This window comes from Glarea lozoyensis (assembly GCF_000409485.1).
Source record: "Glarea lozoyensis ATCC 20868 chromosome Unknown GLAREA2, whole genome shotgun sequence".
NCBI lineage: Eukaryota > Fungi > Ascomycota > Leotiomycetes > Helotiales > Helotiaceae > Glarea > Glarea lozoyensis.
The window spans coordinates 1,519,518-1,536,957 of NW_007360994.1; the positions used below are offsets into that span (position 1 = coordinate 1,519,518).

Here is a 17,440-nt window from a genome sequence, read left to right on the forward strand (position 1 = left end):
TGCATTATGCCGGCGCGAGAAAGGCTTGTTTCCGCTTGGCAAAGCCAGCAACGTTGGGGTACTCGAGTAGCGTCGCTGGAGCTCTTTGGCTCCATGAAGAATCATAACTCATGTATAAGTACACCAACTTGTGATCCTAGGGCTGGCACTTCAAAGTAAAGCGCAAAGCGAAGTTAAGGTTATACTTCGTAGTAGACCGGACTGGCCTGGCCGCCTCCAACAACTTCCAATCCAACCAACTCAGTTAGCGCATCCTCCAGCTGGCGTCCTGGCCTACCCTACTACCCTACAAAACTGCGAACCGGCCCCTGTCCGCAGCACACTTTTTCGGTTCGGCGCCCAACTCGGCGCGCTGCTACACAAAAGTGGAGACCAAAACACGTGATCAGTGACTGTCGAATGACGCGATCGGAAGTGATTACAATTCTGGTCGCAAACCACATCAGAAAAAACATTTCCGAGCTGAGAATCTTCTTGAAATCACCGCAACACGACGCCATCACTCACATCGAAACTCGAGTCTACTGAAATACACTCTCTCGACCTCGTCAAGACGACAGCTCGCGCTCATTTGAAAGGCCCTCTTGAGCTGGTTGCATTCTACCTCCGATTTGCCTACCCCTCCACTCGAAATCAGATAAGGCGATAAGAATTGACCGTCCATAAAACCATAAAATACAAAACACAAACCACGCCGAGGACACAGGGAGAGGAAAGTCGCTACATAAGCTGTTCAGCCCATCGCACAGATTGCCATGTCAACTCTATTAGAGATCAAGTCGGAGGAAGAATGGCATAAACATACGGCCTCGTTGCCGTCCTCGACCTTGCAAATCATATCTTTCCACGCACCGTGGGCCGCGCCATGCACTCAAATGCGGACGGTTCTCGAGACCCTTGCGTCGTCATATCCAGTTACCGAGCCTCTTTCAACTTCGTGGGTTTCGATGAACGCTGAAGAGGTCATGGATGTCAGTGACTCTTTCGATGTTACTGCCGTCCCCTACCTCGTTCTCACCCGTAATAACCAAGTCTTGGAGACCGTTAGTGGAAGTGACGCTACCAAGGTCCGAGCCGCGATCGAGAAACATGCCAAATCATCAGGGGGCTCCAGCAACGGAAGCACTGCAGCCGCCAACAATAGTGGAAGCGTAGCAAAGAATCTCAGTTCATATACACCCACGGCGGCAGATCCTGCAACAGCACCTCAGTATTCGTCCGGCGAGGTAAAAGAAGATAAGGAGGCATTACATGAGCGGCTAGCAACCCTGGTCAAGGCTGCTCCTGTCATGCTATTTATGAAAGGAACACCAAGTGCACCCCAATGTGGGTTTTCAAGGTACGGCTCGGCACCTAATCGTAAGTACTTTGATCTTTTTGGGCGCTGACATAAATTCAGGCAAACGGTTGCTTTGCTTCGGGAGAATTCTGTCAAGTATGGCTTCTTCAATATCTTAGCAGATGACGATGTGAGGCAAGGATTGAAGGAATTCTCGGACTGGCCGACGTTCCCACAGCTTTACGTTGATGGCGAGCTTGTTGGTGGTTTAGATATTGTACGTTTCCCGTGACTTTGTAACAAAAAGATGTACTGAGTGCTCACTGATTTTACAGGTCAAAGAGGAAATGGCAAACGACCCGGATTTTTTCAAGGCGTATAGTGTTCCCAAAAGCACACCTGACTCTGCGGCTGCTTCATAGCATGATTCAGACCCAGAGGAATTGCAAAACAATACCATTCGAGATGGAGTTACTCTCTTCACCATGTTCTGCCAAGTTTCTTATCTATCCCGTTTTTGGCACAGCTTTTGGTGTTGTGAGTGACACCAATTGGCATTCAGATCACATACTGGAAATGGTCAAAGATGAGTAAATTCTACCACGCAGGTTCGTTCTGTACTTTTTCACTCGCCCAATCCTTATCACGTAATGTCTTTGGGACCCACCAATAAACTACTCTTCTTACTTTGATACCAAATTCAATCCTTCGGAGATATTTGATAGCTCTCACAGTGTCCTCTCTTCCCAGCCCCCCTTTATGCATGTAAATTGCAACGATCTCTTCCTGCAAGAGTTTTGCCTTTTCTAGCAGGCCACAATCACAGTACACACGAGCGAGCTGCTCCATAGAGAATAAAGTGTTTATACTCGGCTCGCCTTGGTCTTGCTGCCGCGCGAAAGCACAAGCCTTTTCTGAGACGCCTATGCACCTAGCTCTTCTTCGAATGTTTAACATACCCGAATTATGGCGAGTTTCCTCAAAAGCAACCTTCGCAGCCACGGTAGCTCGGTCGTCAGGTCCGTATATCTGACTATATATTTCAACTCTGCGTTCTGCCATTGAACGTGCTTTCTTGGAGCGCTTAAGTTCATTGTACAAATCAGTCAACTGCTCAACGAGTTCGATTTCTTGGAGGGTTGGATGGCCGACCCTGGTCTGCACACGAACCTCAAGGCACTTCTCTAGATGCTTGAGGGCTTCTCTTGGCTGTCCCATTGCCTTCTTAGCGTAACCTATGACTTCGGCCGCCTCGAGTATTGCAGTGTTGTTGTGTTCCAGCGTCTCTCGGAAGTCGGACTGCACCGTTCTGCATAATTCAATAGCTTTTTGATGCCTCCCAATAAGGATATTTGCTGTGGCTGTGGCAATCAGACTTTGTGCAACAATTTCTGGCTCTGCGAAAGAGATTTCTTCTAGTTTCAGGATTTTTTGCCAGATCTCTGCCAATTCATCATACTTACCCAAGTGACTGAGATCCGCAGCGTAACACTTCAGCGTTGGGATATAGTGACTTTGACTAGCGGGTAGATTCGCTTCGACGCTATCCAAACATTGTTTCGTTAGCTTTATGGAGTCGTTGATACGGTTGTTTTCCCGGTATATTAATGCAAACGACAAAGCCGCAGACAAGTGTGCTTCAACGTGGGGATTGCGCCCGGAAAGATCAAAGGCATACACGTTTCTACACGCATCTAAGTGTGGTAGCAATGATTTTCGATGTGTGAATCCCTCTACCCCTGGGGACCAACTAATCGCTGCCGTTATCGTCACAATGGTTTCTAGCCATACCTCTCGTCTTTCTATTTCTATCATTCTTTCCAACGACCACTGGTGGACCAGCGGATGTATCGAAACCCGACGGTCGGCATCCATGGTGATAAGACAGAAAGACAACAGTAGTGCCAGTGCTCTGCCGATCAATAATTGGTCCCACTCATCAGGCATTGTTTGCATCCATTTTGGGACAGACGAAAAGAATACATGGCCTTGGCGTGTGGACTCTCTCCAAGCCATCTCAAACGATTGCTCAGTGATGCCATCGAAATGCATGAATGCGAAGTATTGCAAAATTTCGAGAGCTAACACGGAATGCTTTTCGTTTACCGCCTCGATCATTTTGATTGAAATTTCCCAAGTGGTATATACCGAACACTGAAGCCCAGTTTCTTCCTTTGACCGCCCGCTTTCCAGTAAATCTTTCTTTCTTTGAGTGTACAATACACTAAAGTCTTCGAGACTGACAAAACGCTGGCGAATAGCAGCTCCTGCCTGAATAATTGCAAGCGCGAGGAACCCTAGACTTCTGACAATCTTTAATGCTGTCTCCTTCTTTTTATGATGCGCTGGGCAGTTGTTTCCCAGATCTAACATGTTGTCTAACCCAGAACTCTTGAGTAGCAAAGTCATCGCGTCTTTCTCGCTCATCCTCTCAACAGTAGTGGAGCCGGTAGTCGCATATTTGACGGCTGCTCGGTTTCTAGTTGTGATTAAGATGCTAGAGTTTCCACTAAGTGGAATGAACTGCCACAAATCCAAATCGGGATCATCTGCATTATCGATTATGAGCATCCATCTTGGCCTAGTGGCAAGATGCTCTCTGACATCTTCTACTAGCACCAATGGATCTTGGGACACACGGATCTTCAAGGCCTTGGCGATCGCATCAAACCCTTTGATAGCGTTGTTGATACCTAAAAAGGTAGAGAATCAGCATGATGAAGCCCAAAAACGCGTGTTATATCAGATAAAGTAATTGTTGCAAAGAGAAAGTGTGGCTGTCCCAAAAGCTGCAAAAGTCGATGTGATCAAAACGAGAATATGGTACTTACTTGAACCGTCGATAAAAAATATCCCCCAAAATCTGCTTTATCATTAATATCAGGAGCAACACCCCCAAAACCGACATCCTACAATAGCCTACAATATCCTACAGGATACATGAGGGTATTCATTGTCTTGTTCTAAACACACACGTACCTGTTTCTGTAATCATTTGCGATCTTTAAACAAATCTGCGTCTTGCCACTTCCACCTAATCCCCATAGAACCAAGCGCTTTTGTTCTTTTTTTTTCTGATAATTTTGGTCTATCAGCCCTGCTGTAACCAGAGTTCGGATATCGTTTCTTCCGGTAAAGTCCTTACTCAAGGCCTGTGGTACCAAAAAGACTTGGTTTGTTATCTCTTCATCGGCGTTGCCTCTTCGCAGGCGCTGAATGGTGCGGACGGCTGTCTTGTATGCTGGATTATCGGTGGAAGAAAATCGACACATGTCCCGATGGTCAGCAGCCTATTAAGCATCAAGTCAGTAGAGTTCTGTCGATTTTTGATCGTACGTAATAAGTCCTGAGTCTATCGCGACATGTATCAACAACAGAACTTTCTGGCCTATTACAACCTCAAGCTTGAGGCTTTGATGAAATTTGGCTTGGAATACCCGCAATTCTTGTTCACTATTGAGCTGCCAAAGTGAATGTCGCGGGTAGAACTTCGGAACCAAGTGACTTACTACTGGAATTGGGGTTTCCCACATCGTTTCACACTCGGGCGGGTTTATCAAAGCAGAAGCTTGTTCAACTACCAGACTCCTCCATGCAAGCATCGTTCTCGTCTCATAAAAGCTTGCAATCTCTCTAGATCCTCGATTCTTATCCATCAATTTCCTAAATTTGCCATTTAATTCTCCCAAAATGAAGCTCCCAGTACTGAGTGACTCGAGGAGCTGTGGGGTCGGCTTCATGGACAAAGCAGTTGGTACACGAGCAAGTTGAGCACCGTATGCAGCAAGAGAGCTACCTCTATGAGGAGTACCAAAAAACAATACCCCAATAGTGTTTTCCCATATCGGTTTGTAATGTTTATGTCCAGTCTCGGCTGCAACGAGAAGTGCTTGTTTCAACACCAATCCTCCCAAGGAATGTGCACAAAATAATATAGGGCGATTTCTCTCTTGCTCATTAATTCTTGTTTCCTCTACGCAGCGTAACAAATCTCGAGCATGTTCGAGGATTCCAGCAGTTGAACGTTCAAATGCAGCGGTCGCATCGTAACCGAAGGTCATTATTCGCGCATTCGGTATGTCTTTGGGTAAGAAGTCTCGGAACCAAAGCTTTTGACTTTTAGGTTCGGTCCACGTGTTCAAAGGGTTACCGTTGAGGCCATGGATTGCTAATATGCTATAGAGATGTAAGCTAAGTATCCAAAACCTTCAATTTCTCACTTGTCTGGGGTGAGGCCTAACTCTAGATTGATATTGAGATTAATGTCGATGTCTTCAGCGTCTTCGCCTATTGGGTAAAGAACTTGAATTCCCATGTTCGATGAGACCCCAAAAAGATTTTAAACAAATGATTTCATTACAACAAACAGAGATAACCAGAAATAAAAGAAAGTTGGAAGACGTGAGGCAACCTCGGGGTCTGAGATATTCTCCTCACAGCCTCACCATGCATCCCCCAAACCCAAGATCGGGCCCCTGCAGCTTGTTTCAAGCAAACAGCGGCAAACCATTTTGGTGGTTCAGCATCAGCGATTTATGTAAGCATATTTGTTAGGTTAAGGGTAATCGGTTGCGCAGGTGTTACAGCATCTGCATGTCTCTGGCAAAGCGCTTGGGGTGGGTCATGGCCACTGGGCGCTTATTTTCATACTTGCCACCAAGAAAGGGTAACTGGTTGGACTTCGGGTTAGGGCCAAATTAGACTAATACACCTTTTAGTTTTCTCTGGATAACGCATGTTTGTCGCAATATTCTATCACGATTTGTTGTGCGCATTTGATGATAAGTCGCTGATCGTACGCTAGGCCCCCCTTTCGCCTCGCCAAGAGTCACCGAAGCGAAGCGAGCTAGGCCACAGTACGATCTCCATGAATCTCAATATTTCTAGAAGATAATATGAAGATTTTACAATAGAGCGAAGTTGGAAAAACTATACCTCATCTGATATTTACTTTTTCCGAAAATTCAGGCTCCCGCTCCACAGCGTTTACTACAAAAATCAGTGGTTGCGATTTCTTAGCAAGGTGCGGTAACTTACGTATTCCCATAAACATGATCCCAAGCTCATCGGTCTCCTCAAGCCACATCTCACTTCTTTCATCCATTTGGATACCCTGCTCAATTAGAAGAAATTCACCTTGCAAATAACCACAACGATCCCAATTCTTCAACCACCTCGCATAAAGGAACCGCCATTCCTCTTCGCTCCTCGCCTGCCAAAGCACTTTGGCGGTTGGCGCAGGTAAGAAAGCAAGTTCATCGCAGGCGATTGCAGGAAGACAATGATACACCGAGTAACACCAATTGAGCAGGTAAATAGAAAGCGCCGCGCGCCTCTTCATGTTGACGTTGATCCAATCCTCCCATTTTGGCATAGTGTGCTTTCGTTCTTCAGTGAGGATAAGCCCATTGATTGCTAGATAATAGGCAATGTTCGTTATTTTGACAAATATATAAGGGTCTAGGAAAGAAACCTCAGATGTTGTCTTCGTTGTTGGGAACATAAGTAGGAGTAGGTAGATGACCAAGGCTTGTACACTGGCTGAGAGGGTTTCCTGGTCCATGATGCAGTACTTGAGCGATTAGCTTTGACTTATTAATAGATTCGAAAAGAACTCACGGTATTGAAGATGATTTCCATCTCAGCCAAGACTGCGGTCCGAATCATTTCAGGTGAGGCTTGGTTCTCATTATACCACATCTTTGTGAGCATAAAACACTTTGCTAGAGGTTGTGGGGCATCGCAACTTGTTGTTTGTGAGTGATGAAAGATTGGAGGCAATTGAAAACCGCGGGCTATCATTCGTGGCCATGTTTTCATGACTCTGAATAGGTACTCCATACTGTGTCTCGGAAGTGCAGGAGTTGTTGCTGGGTTGGGATAAAAGTCATAACATGACCTCTGAAGCTGCCCTATACCTGGGTTGTTCACTTCACTTGACAGAGTAACGGCGCCGTCGTACGTGAGATGTGGCATTGAATCCGCCATTCGTATGGACATAGGATCTGGAATTATTAATGTGTCCATCAAGAAGTCTATGTTGTCTGATCTAAGGTCGTGATCGAAATCGAATATCATTGAAGCACTCTTCGACGAAGTTTTCGGTGAACGTCTGACTAAGTCTGTCTGTCTCCCCTTTTCTTCATCACGGTTTGCCGGCGAAGGCTCGACATCTTGGTGTCTTGCATACACGCAAGAGATCTTACGCGACGTACATCTCCCGCAAGCTGTCTTCAAGTCGCACCTGACTTTCGCAACCGCACATTGAATACACGATTTCTGACGCGTGCTCGGTCGAGGGTTCTCAGTACATTTATTTGCATGTCGCGTTAGTGATGATTCTGTGGATTATAAGCCAATTGCTAAGAATAAGGGGGGGTTATAGGGTTGCACTGTACTTTTCGTGAACGTTCTTCGGCAAATGGTGCATCTGAGTTGCTCTACGTCAGCCACCATTATGGTTTTCACAGTTTTGCAAGGAGAGTGGTTTTTCTCGGTCTAAGATGAAAATGACAACTCGGTATCCCGAGTGTTGTCTTTATAACAGATTCGCAGTATGAAATGTCAGCTTAGCTAGGGGTTTTGACACTTCAATGCATGCTATAGGGTTACTCAGCTGCACTCGGAAATCCGAGTGCACCTTTTTGGCTGGGCAAGATCAATCCCCATTTAGCAACTCCGTTTTCTTATCTCCTAATTTTGGTCCGAAAACTTGAGGTATATAACAGACAGTGCATTTCTGTCTTCAGGCGATGAAGATCATTTCTTTTGGAATTAGAACAATCTTCATTATTGTCTCAATCTAGCGGGATAAATATAGAATTCGACGATTTCGTTATCAGTCGCCTGGTCTTGAAAAGGAGTTGAAAAACGTACTTGATGTCAATGTAGTCGCAAACAAAAAAAGAAAAGGAACTTTGTGCATGACGCTTCAAAAGCTTCAAATCACAAGAAAAGCACCCCATATAGGACAACAAAGCAATGTAAATTACTAGGCATTTCTTGTAGTGTAAGAAACTTGATCCAAATACCGTAGAAGAGGTATTCTTCAATGCTCTATGTTAAGGATAGATCACCTTAGTTACCTACGTCCTTTTATTCTAACCTGCAATGAGTCTTCCTTGTTACCTTTTATTAATGATGATATACAGTGTGGTGTATATTCCAAATAAAACATTCTTGTAACCTTACTTGTTTTTTGCTAAATTGTGCAATTTCGAAATGGCACGAGTTAAAGGGTCTCTGTGTTATGTCAGTTGCTTGTACAAGCACATTGCTACGAAGGAACACTCGATCAACGTGACTAGGGGTATTGCTAACGTAGAGGCTATCCTGCAGGAACGTAAGCATCCAAAGCTCAAGCTCAAGCGCGGGTGCTTGTCCTGGGATGCTCACTTCACTACATCTCGACGGGATGTAATATTTGGTCAAGAAGATAAGCTAAAAATCCAACTAGAAATTGTAATAAACCATATTCAATGTTCGCCCTGTAAACACCAATATGGGGGTTATGGAAACGTTCGGCAGTTGGTCATGAGGTAGCCGTGGACCACGACCGATCGCACAGGCACCTTCAAACAGCCGAGAATCTGACAACACTTTACTGATTTCATCACCGATTGGCTTGGAAGGCACACCAAGGCTGTAAGTACAAATACCCTCTGTGCTCATCAACAGTCAAAAATGAGAAATAGCATAACGGTCTCACGTGCCTTAGCGAGGTCTAACTGAAAGCCAGTTTTCAGCAACATCGTGGTCGTTCGCGGTGGTGAAACTCGTAAGAGTCTCTTGATGAGGGGGGAGCGCGAGTATCCCAGAATGGGTCTTCTGTGTAACGCCAAACTTCAAGTCAGTTGCAACTCGTTTGCGCCTCAGCGATGCATGACGAGCTCCAAACTCCTCTGTTCTCCACTTTTCAGATCGATGTGCAACAAAATGAAAATTCCTGGTCCTCTTTCTCAGATATGGGTCTGTGGCGTTAGTAATGTGGAGTTGCCAGTATGAATGTATGTGGAATCAACGTGGATGTATATAGGAAAGAAATATCAGTGACGAAATAAGCGAGATTCCTCGTATCTTGGATGATTGATAGACTGTCACGGCGTGTTACTATCTTGTGAGATCGTTGTGATATGATGAATGATAAATCAACTGCTGATTCCAAGAATCTGGTTCGGGTTGAGATTGAACCATCCATGACTGCCAAGCGATGCAACCAACTTAGCCCGCCTTTTCGCCCCCAATGCGAACCATGGTTTCTCTATTTGATAAGAGACTTTGGATTTGATTGACTGCCTGAAAATGAGAATATTATTACATGGTCTAGATGCGGGAGTCTGAATAGATGAGGCGATGTCAACCAAATCTACTCAATCGGGATAACTTCCAGACAAGTTCTCAAAAAAGGGTTCAAAAAAGGTATTCTGAAAAAATGTAGGAAGCCAGGATAGGTAATCGCCTATTTCTATTGATGTGATTGGGTTCTTTGTCACTTGATTCGAGAATGGCAGAACTCATGTCGTACAGACCCACCGAATCGCGATGCTCCGCCCCAGGCGCATCGAAATACTGCTGATCAAAGGAGTAATTCCATAGCCGACGAGAGATCCTAAGTAGCCAATATAGGTGTTCATCATACAAAGCGCGGCTATGTATTTAATTTTACACTAGTTGGGTCAAGATAGTGGTTGTCACTAGATAATGTCATTTCCAAAGACAATGGCCAGACGCTAAGAAGAAGTAGATCCTAGTAACATCTACTAGTTGACTAATGCCAAATTTTCACCACTCTAAATCTGTCTATTCGCAAAAAGAATCATAAACACGCTTTAACAGTATGCTGTGACCCGCGGTCCTCCGCAAATGAATTCATGCAAATATATTATATTTCAAACCGCGTTCATGTTACATACGATCATAGATTGTGGAAAACTAGGCATCCCGTCCGCTCTGCCATTATAAGCCACAAATCGGCAGGTTAGTAGTTGGGTGGGTGACCACCAGCGAATACCTGCTGTCGTATGTTTTTGCACCTTCTACAAAATGAGATTTTACCTCGTTCAGTTCTATAAATTCTACACAGATCTAGTCTTGAATCCATGGATACTTATGGACAAACGTGAAGTGCGACGACCTTGTAATTTTCAAGCCTGAAGTCAAAATCCAACATCATGATTGTATAGGCTGCCGAGGATATATAGCCGGAAATATAGTTAACTCTGTAAGAAGCTTTTCGAGTCACGATTGGTCATCTCACCAGTTAATATTTACCGCTTTTCATGCCGAGACTCCATACATCCATAACCCTCTGATTATTGTGGGGAAGATGCATCTGTGTGGGAATACCAAGACCAGATATGGTTGCGAAGCACTCGAAATATGTTTAAAAACATTTTTGTTATAAATCTGTCATTGAAAATCTAATCTATATACAATCACAATCTCTGCGGATGCAGAGTCATATTATACTTCTCTAGTTTCCATAAAAATCCTATTCTTCTCCCACGGGTCCGAGAAGTTGTCTCGGTCGACACCGTCGCATAGGCTCAATCCCAGCTTATTTCCATTCCCAGTTCCAAGCTTATCCTAATTCCTATTGCTTGACCAACAACTCAAGACATAGAACGCCACAAAGATTTTCAGACCCCAGTCCAAGCTTCGAACAATCGCCATTGAGGGACATCAGATAGACTTATGCCCGAACTCCAGACGCAAAAAAGAAAACTCATGGTCGCATCAAATGTAACAAATCTGGCCGTTCATGGAAAGTGAACAAAGGCGATCTTGTTTTCCGAACAGCGCTGGCAGTAGTTTTATCCAAATCATACCGCAACCCGCAGAAGCAAAATACAAATAACAGCCGAGTGCTGTCATTCGAGCTTCAAATCTCTTCACCGAGTTTCGACGAGGTGTGCTTGTTGTCGGCGTATTTGCATTGACTCAATGAACGATGAGACACGCGTCCAGACTTGCGGAACACGATTATATAACATGGCGAAAATAACGACAGTGAGAAGTGGAATCTATAACAGTGAGTAATGGCTAATCCAACTGGATAAAATGTGACATACCCAAATGAAGAACAAGTTTCGATCCCGACTTAGCCTCTTAACCTTTTCGGCGTGTGCTAGTCTCAATTGTTCCTGTTGCTCTCGCGTAATCGTATGCTGATTACCGATTCTAACGGTTTCTAAGATCAATGGTCTCTTTTGCGCTGTGGATGAGCTTTCGGCGTGATCGAACAGCTCAGAACACTTATTGTCCGCAACAGCATCGGCACTCGCTTGCGTCGCAGCTCGGGTTGCGATGTCTACCTTCGTGTCCGGTTCACCTTGTGGGAAGATGTCCTCGTAAGCTGGAGGTGCGGTGGGAACGTTGCCAGTAAACAAATCCCACCACTTGTACTCTTGCTCTTTTGTAGTACCTGCACCATCCTGTCGACTAGTAACTAAGTTGCTGATACGCCGCACCATAGGAGCGTTTGGTCCCAGGTAATTCTGATAGCCTGGAAGAGTTGGCATTTGCGGTAGGTTTGGAAGATTCAGATGCATAGTTTGCTGGAACTGCTGTACCTGGGCAATCATGTGATCACGGAAAGCAGTCATAGCCGCCGCAGGTGCCGCGAAGCCAGCTTGGTCCGGAAGCGCCAGAGTCGCAGCTTGCGGCTCGATGACTTCCGGCCTCTGTTTCTGGGTGCTTTGGCGTCTTGTTGACCTCATCCAGAACGCTCCGTCATTAGCAGCGTCCGCATCCTCGTCCTCATATTCATTATTGCCATCGTCGCTGTCAGCTTCATAAGCCTGCTCAACAGACGAGGATCTTGCAAGAGGCTCCCAGACAGATCTCAGTGAAGTGGCACTGTTAGTTCTACTCTTCATCGAAGAACCACTACGCGTCCTTGAGTGATGCTCGATACGGCGAGTCATCCGAATTACCTCTTCGGAAGTTGCCATGTCTGATACTGTGTAGCCCCGCAGACTCCTGATCGAAGGATCGGCTCCACTGAGCATGAGACGCCTGACAATCTGTGGATGATTGTGCAACGCAGCAAAGTGCATTGGAGTGTAACCGCCCTTGTCCGCCGAAATAGGGTTTGCGCCTCGCGCTAGCAAAGCCGCAACAACACGATTGAGACCCAAGGAACAAGCGTAATGAAGCATGGTGTGCTTTGAAGAAGTTCGTTTGAGGTTGAGACGAGGCATGTGTGGGCTGTCATCAAGATCAATTAAATCAAAGCATTTTAAGAGAGTTGCTTCCACGTCGACGCCAAAGGTAGCAGCGCTGAAGCCTGACATCTGTTGGGTTCCTTGTCCACTGGATGGAGACTGATTTGCAGCTCCGCCCCAAGATGAACTCCCGTCCCCAACAATCCTCCGAGCAAGATCTCGAACATCCTCCATCTTCCCAGTCATTTTGTGACCAAGGACAGCAAGCGCGGTCCTAATAAGCTGTTGCTCATCATCGTCGATATATTTGAAGAAGGCTTGTGATTTCGGTAGGCCCTGAGCGTAGTGCATTTGTTGCTGCTGCCGGAAGGTTACAGGGACAGTTCCCGCGAAACCTGATGGTGGCAGTAAACACACGAGCGAATTTTCACCCCAGAACGTAGTTGTGGTAGCTTTTGTTTCACCAAACATTACTTCCAGACCTTGAAAAAATCCGCTGCCCAAGCACGTTACCTCAACGCCACCTGCTTTAGGACCCTCATTGGGAATCAGTTTGTGAATCGTCGGAGGTCGACTTGAATTGAAAGCCATAGGCATGCTATATAACCCGTTTGTAGCAGCTTGGCCCATTTGATGTTGCTGCTGGTACGGTGGCACTCCATTTCTTGGACCATTCGGACTTGGGGCACGACTGGGATGCGCTGACGGTGGCGCCGAAAATAGTGGATGAGCCATAGCAAGGTTTTCCATAGACAAGGATCTGTTGTTATTTCCCAAGAACAACTGCTCGTTGCTGTTTGGCGTTGGCGGTCCAGTGTTGTATTGCTGTTGAATAGTGGACATGGTGGTTGCGGGTTGGCCAAATGGTATGTCCGACATAGGGAATGAGTGCATGTTAGGTGTGAATGGGGATGCCGCTGTAGATACTGGAACTGATATTGGCGCCGGTTGTCCCAAACCTCCGAGTTGTCCAGTCTCTAGACGAGTCATTGCTAGGCCTGTAGGGACCTTCCCGGATCCACTAGCCTTTCTTTTCTTAGAAGTAGGCCCAGACATTGCCGATGGTGACGCCTGACGAGACATGTTCCTGGGAGTCATAGTGGCTGAGGTCGTTTGCGATGGATGGGAAGACGGATTCATGTTCATACCGTGGGGGAATTGTGGATTGAAACCACCCCGCAGGCTCTGTAAATCCGAGGTAGAGAGAGAACTACGAAAAGGGCCCATGTTACCAGCTAGCCCAGCGATATGATCAAAGCCTGGGTCGGCGGAATAAGGCGCTGTTCCGTTAAATAGTTGACCATCTGAGCCGTTTGAACTTTGAGTATTCAAAGACGGTATATTATGTGTCTTGTGATCATCCGTAATCATGATCGAATTTGTCATAGCCTGAGCTATTAAGCGATCCTGATGGTCTTTAATAGTAAATATGACTTGAAAACCGAGCTTCTCATTCTGATGTCGGCAGTAGCAAGCAATACGCATGGGCGCGTCAACTTGCATTGCTCCATCTGGAATAAATGGCTCTTCTCTCTCTGAAATTGAAATCGCGTCTGTCGCTGGTTGGCTACTGGGCGCCTGCCAATCTTTGGTTTCATGTGTGTTGAAAACAATGACGCGCTTAGCTTCATCCTTTATCCATGATTCTTCCTCTTCCACTTTCTTGACCTTCTTTCGTGCCGCGCGTTTACGCTCGCGTGTAATGCACCCAGGACAGATCTTAACATCTCCACCATTCAAAGCCTTATCTTCCTCCTTCTCTTCCACATCTTCATCATCTGACTTTGTTTCTAATTTCACAGGCTTTGAGGCAGCTCTTTCGAAAGCCCGGCGCCTATTTTCTGGGTCCTGCATAGCACTAGTGCAGACTAGGGTGGTATATAGCTCAAGTGTGTCTGGAGCTCGCTCGGGCGTCGGCTTGGCCAGCAACTTTGGCTTAGATATGGTGTGCGTTGGAAGATGAAGCTTTGTAATACCCTTGGGCATTGGGTAAAGGGTTAATTTGATAGGTATTTGTGTCTCAACGCGGGATTTCATGGGTGTAGGATGTATACTCAAAAGAGGTTTGAAAGGGGAGCCCATTGGCGCAAGTCCTTGCGATGCCGTCAATTTAGGTACCTGCTGTTGCTGCTGGTGAACTTGTAGCACCTGGGATTGTGAACTCATGTTTGGCTGCTGTTGCTGTACAGAGGCAAGACCGTGGTTATTATGAAGGCTAAAATTCGTTGACCAGGGTGAGAATTGTGCTCCGTTGGCAGCTATAGTACCACTTAGAAACTCTGTACCCGTCACTGGAGAAGGCGAACTACTGAACCAAGCGGCTGGAGAAGACTCCTGACTCGTGACCATTGCAGAGAGAGGCGATGCTTCTCTCGAGGTGGTTGTAGTAAGATTATTCATAGAATGTGTGACAGAATGTTGTGAAGTTGTCTTGATATGGCTCTTATTGAAACGAGGACTTCTGGCTGGCGACTTCCTTTGAGGCGTATCGTGTCTAATCATTGGCATCTCGGGGGAATCCATACTGACGCTACCAAAAGTGAAGGGACTCGGACTACTTGCAGCGCTCTCAAAATCAAAATCGTTCTCCATGGTTTTGTCGTTGAATTCGTAATTATCTATCGAGGTGGGGTCGATTGTTTCATCACACATTCCAAACACAGCTGATGTGTCGTTCGCACCCAGATCACCCATCAAATCGTCCATTTTCCAATCGGCCATCTCCTCGTCAGTCATTAGGATATCCCCAGCCGTGAGCGCTGACCGAGATGATTCCGAGCTCGACTTGCGCTTGTATCCAGACGATTCTGAAGATGAATCTCGAAGAGAACCTGCAGGAGAGGCTGTCGATGGCGCAGAAATAGGATGCAGGACTGTTGTGTCGATGATTGGTGCTTTACCCTGGAGCGGACTCTTGTATCCAGAAGTCGCTGGTGAGTTAAAATGTACGATTCCCGAGTCGTGTGTCGCTAGGTCTTCGGCGAAGAATATGTCTAAATTGCTCGAAGCGTCTCCCGCCGGATCCGCGTCAAAAAACTCGAAGTCAGGATGCGAGTCTAAAGGCCCTGACATGTCCGGATCGTGAATACAAGGAGGCGAGCCCGTTGAGGAAACACCTTCCACTGAAGCCTGCATTGCCTCCTTCCGTGCAAACTTTGAAGGCGATTCGAACCCGTCGATATGTACCGGAAAGACTCGTCTCGACTGGGGGTTTCCTATGTCGTAAAATGAAATACAAAAATTCGTCTCCAATCGTCTTGTTTTTCTTTGCTCAAATTAGAGCTGCCTCGTGCGATTCGCCAGGCAGCACAACATGTACAGGTCTTCTACAATAGCTGGGAATCTAAGTCATCGAATCCATATGTGTTGTTCGTGGGGTAGTTTAGCTAAAGCGCGAAGTTCGTGATGATTGTCGCCTCGTCACCGCTGGTGCGCTCGTCGGACTCGAAATGCCGACTGCAATTGTCCGTAGAAGGAATCGAAGGTGGCGTATTAAACAATCGGAGACAGGATGTCGAGTTACTGGTGACCTCGAGACAGGCAGACTAGGCTGCTGAGGACACTCAGAGCTTTCTGGGTGGTCGTCGTATATAGAAGTGAGTAAAGTCGCGGAGTGGAGAAATCTGGGTCGGAGTCGTCCTTGCGGTGCACCTTCCCAGGCCGCGAGTTTGGTGCCTCGTAAATCAGGGGTGACGCTCTGGGATTGGATCCACTCCGATTATTGATGTTGGACAGCAGCTGGACTTTGGAACTTTCAAAATGCAACCATTTTTCGACTGAGGTGTCAACTGTGACTTCAATAACAACCGCCGGATGTTTTTGGTTCACTATTTTGGGTTTTGAGATCAGGAAATTCTTTTGGTCCTCAAAGGGTTGTTATCCTTCCTGTAGCCCATGCAAATATACTCGATCGAACGCGACCACTGAGCGTTGGCTGCATACACATCCAACCCTTGGCGAATGCAGGTTCGTTTTCATACCAATACCGATACATCATCCTCGCTGATAGTACACTACATCCCGCATACAATTCTTGTAATATAATAGGGGAAGCCTTCTCAATTGGCCTGGACGGTAGAACGGCGCTGCAGGGACAATTACTGCGCACCGGGGCGCAACTTCCAATGGTGATCGGATTGTGACGTTCGCCATATCTCGAAGACACCTACAGACTCGCCTTTATCGCCCTCATTCGTGATGGTTGTCATGCAGCGCCCAGGTGGTCAGTACAATTACGGATCCTAGCAGTTTGCATATTCCTAGATCTGCCGAGCTTCTCCCAGAGACACTCAATCCTCAATCAAAGTCTTTCTTACTTTCGGATTTGCGCGAACAAGCTATGAATAACAGACGACCAGCCAACAAATAACAGACCATCATCGAACGCTGGTTGAGGTGGCTAGATCTACACCTAGCTAGCTAGGTATCACATTTGACTTCATCTAGTCGCTTAACGATGCGATTTATGGCGTCAAGCCACGCGGGATTGCTCGCCGTTTTCACTGCAACTTCTAATTTCGTACTGCAAGAAACAATCCAGATCAGCGCCTCATCGGCCCTATGTACACTTTACCTAATGATGAGGGAGAACCGTTTTGATGCTTCTGGTTAACTCCATTCGAAACCCGGAGCAAAGGCTTTTCGCTCTGCAGTATGCTCTAACACAAAAAAACCAATCTCTTTCATCTTCACTGGGTATTTCCGCCAAAACTCAAGCCTCAGCGTCCCCGAATGGCCCTCCAATATGTGTGCTTTTCACAACACCAATATGAGCAATGGCGCTTCATCGAAGCGGTACCTCTAGGAGATTTAGGAGGTCCTTAAGATGACTGACAACATGCTAGTGCATCTCGGGCGACGCCTAATTATGGTGACAAAGTCTCTAAATGGAATGGAAGCGGGTCTGGCTCCGACTAGCACAGAGATTGTATGCAGCCTCCTTTAGTTGCACCCGACTTCTTCTCTTGAGAATGCACACTACTGTAACAGCTGGGGT

The 17,440-nt window shown here is 46.3% G+C and overlaps 4 protein-coding genes across 4 annotated transcripts; 1 reads left to right on the forward strand and 3 right to left on the reverse strand.

Moving 5' to 3' along the window:
- Positions 1–755: 755 nt before the first annotated feature.
- GLAREA_03822 (Thioredoxin-like protein) lies at positions 756–1,701 on the forward strand (the record flags this gene model as incomplete). Its single annotated transcript, XM_008084075.1, has 3 exons — positions 756–1,339; positions 1,400–1,556; positions 1,615–1,701. The coding sequence occupies 3 exons, from the start codon at positions 756–758 to the stop codon at positions 1,699–1,701; spliced, it is 828 nt and encodes a 275-aa protein (XP_008082266.1).
- A 175-nt stretch (positions 1,702–1,876) lies between these two features.
- Positions 1,877–5,594, reverse strand: GLAREA_03823 (alpha/beta-Hydrolase; the record flags this gene model as incomplete). The annotated part of the gene is made up of 5 exons (XM_008084076.1): positions 1,877–3,972; positions 4,111–4,142; positions 4,259–4,569; positions 4,789–5,455; positions 5,500–5,594. The coding sequence occupies 5 exons, from the start codon at positions 5,592–5,594 to the stop codon at positions 1,877–1,879; spliced, it is 3,201 nt and encodes a 1,066-aa protein (XP_008082267.1).
- A 621-nt stretch (positions 5,595–6,215) lies between these two features.
- Positions 6,216–7,267, reverse strand: GLAREA_03824 (C6 finger-containing protein; the record flags this gene model as incomplete). Its single annotated transcript, XM_008084077.1, has 3 exons — positions 6,216–6,268; positions 6,317–6,851; positions 6,899–7,267. The coding sequence occupies 3 exons, from the start codon at positions 7,265–7,267 to the stop codon at positions 6,216–6,218; spliced, it is 957 nt and encodes a 318-aa protein (XP_008082268.1).
- Positions 7,268–11,169: 3,902 nt separating this feature from the next.
- GLAREA_03825 (E set) lies at positions 11,170–15,579 on the reverse strand (the record flags this gene model as incomplete). Its single annotated transcript, XM_008084078.1, has 2 exons — positions 11,170–11,301; positions 11,350–15,579. 2 exons carry the CDS (start codon positions 15,577–15,579, stop codon positions 11,170–11,172), a joined length of 4,362 nt encoding a protein of 1,453 aa, XP_008082269.1.
- Positions 15,580–17,440: the final 1,861 nt, after the last annotated feature.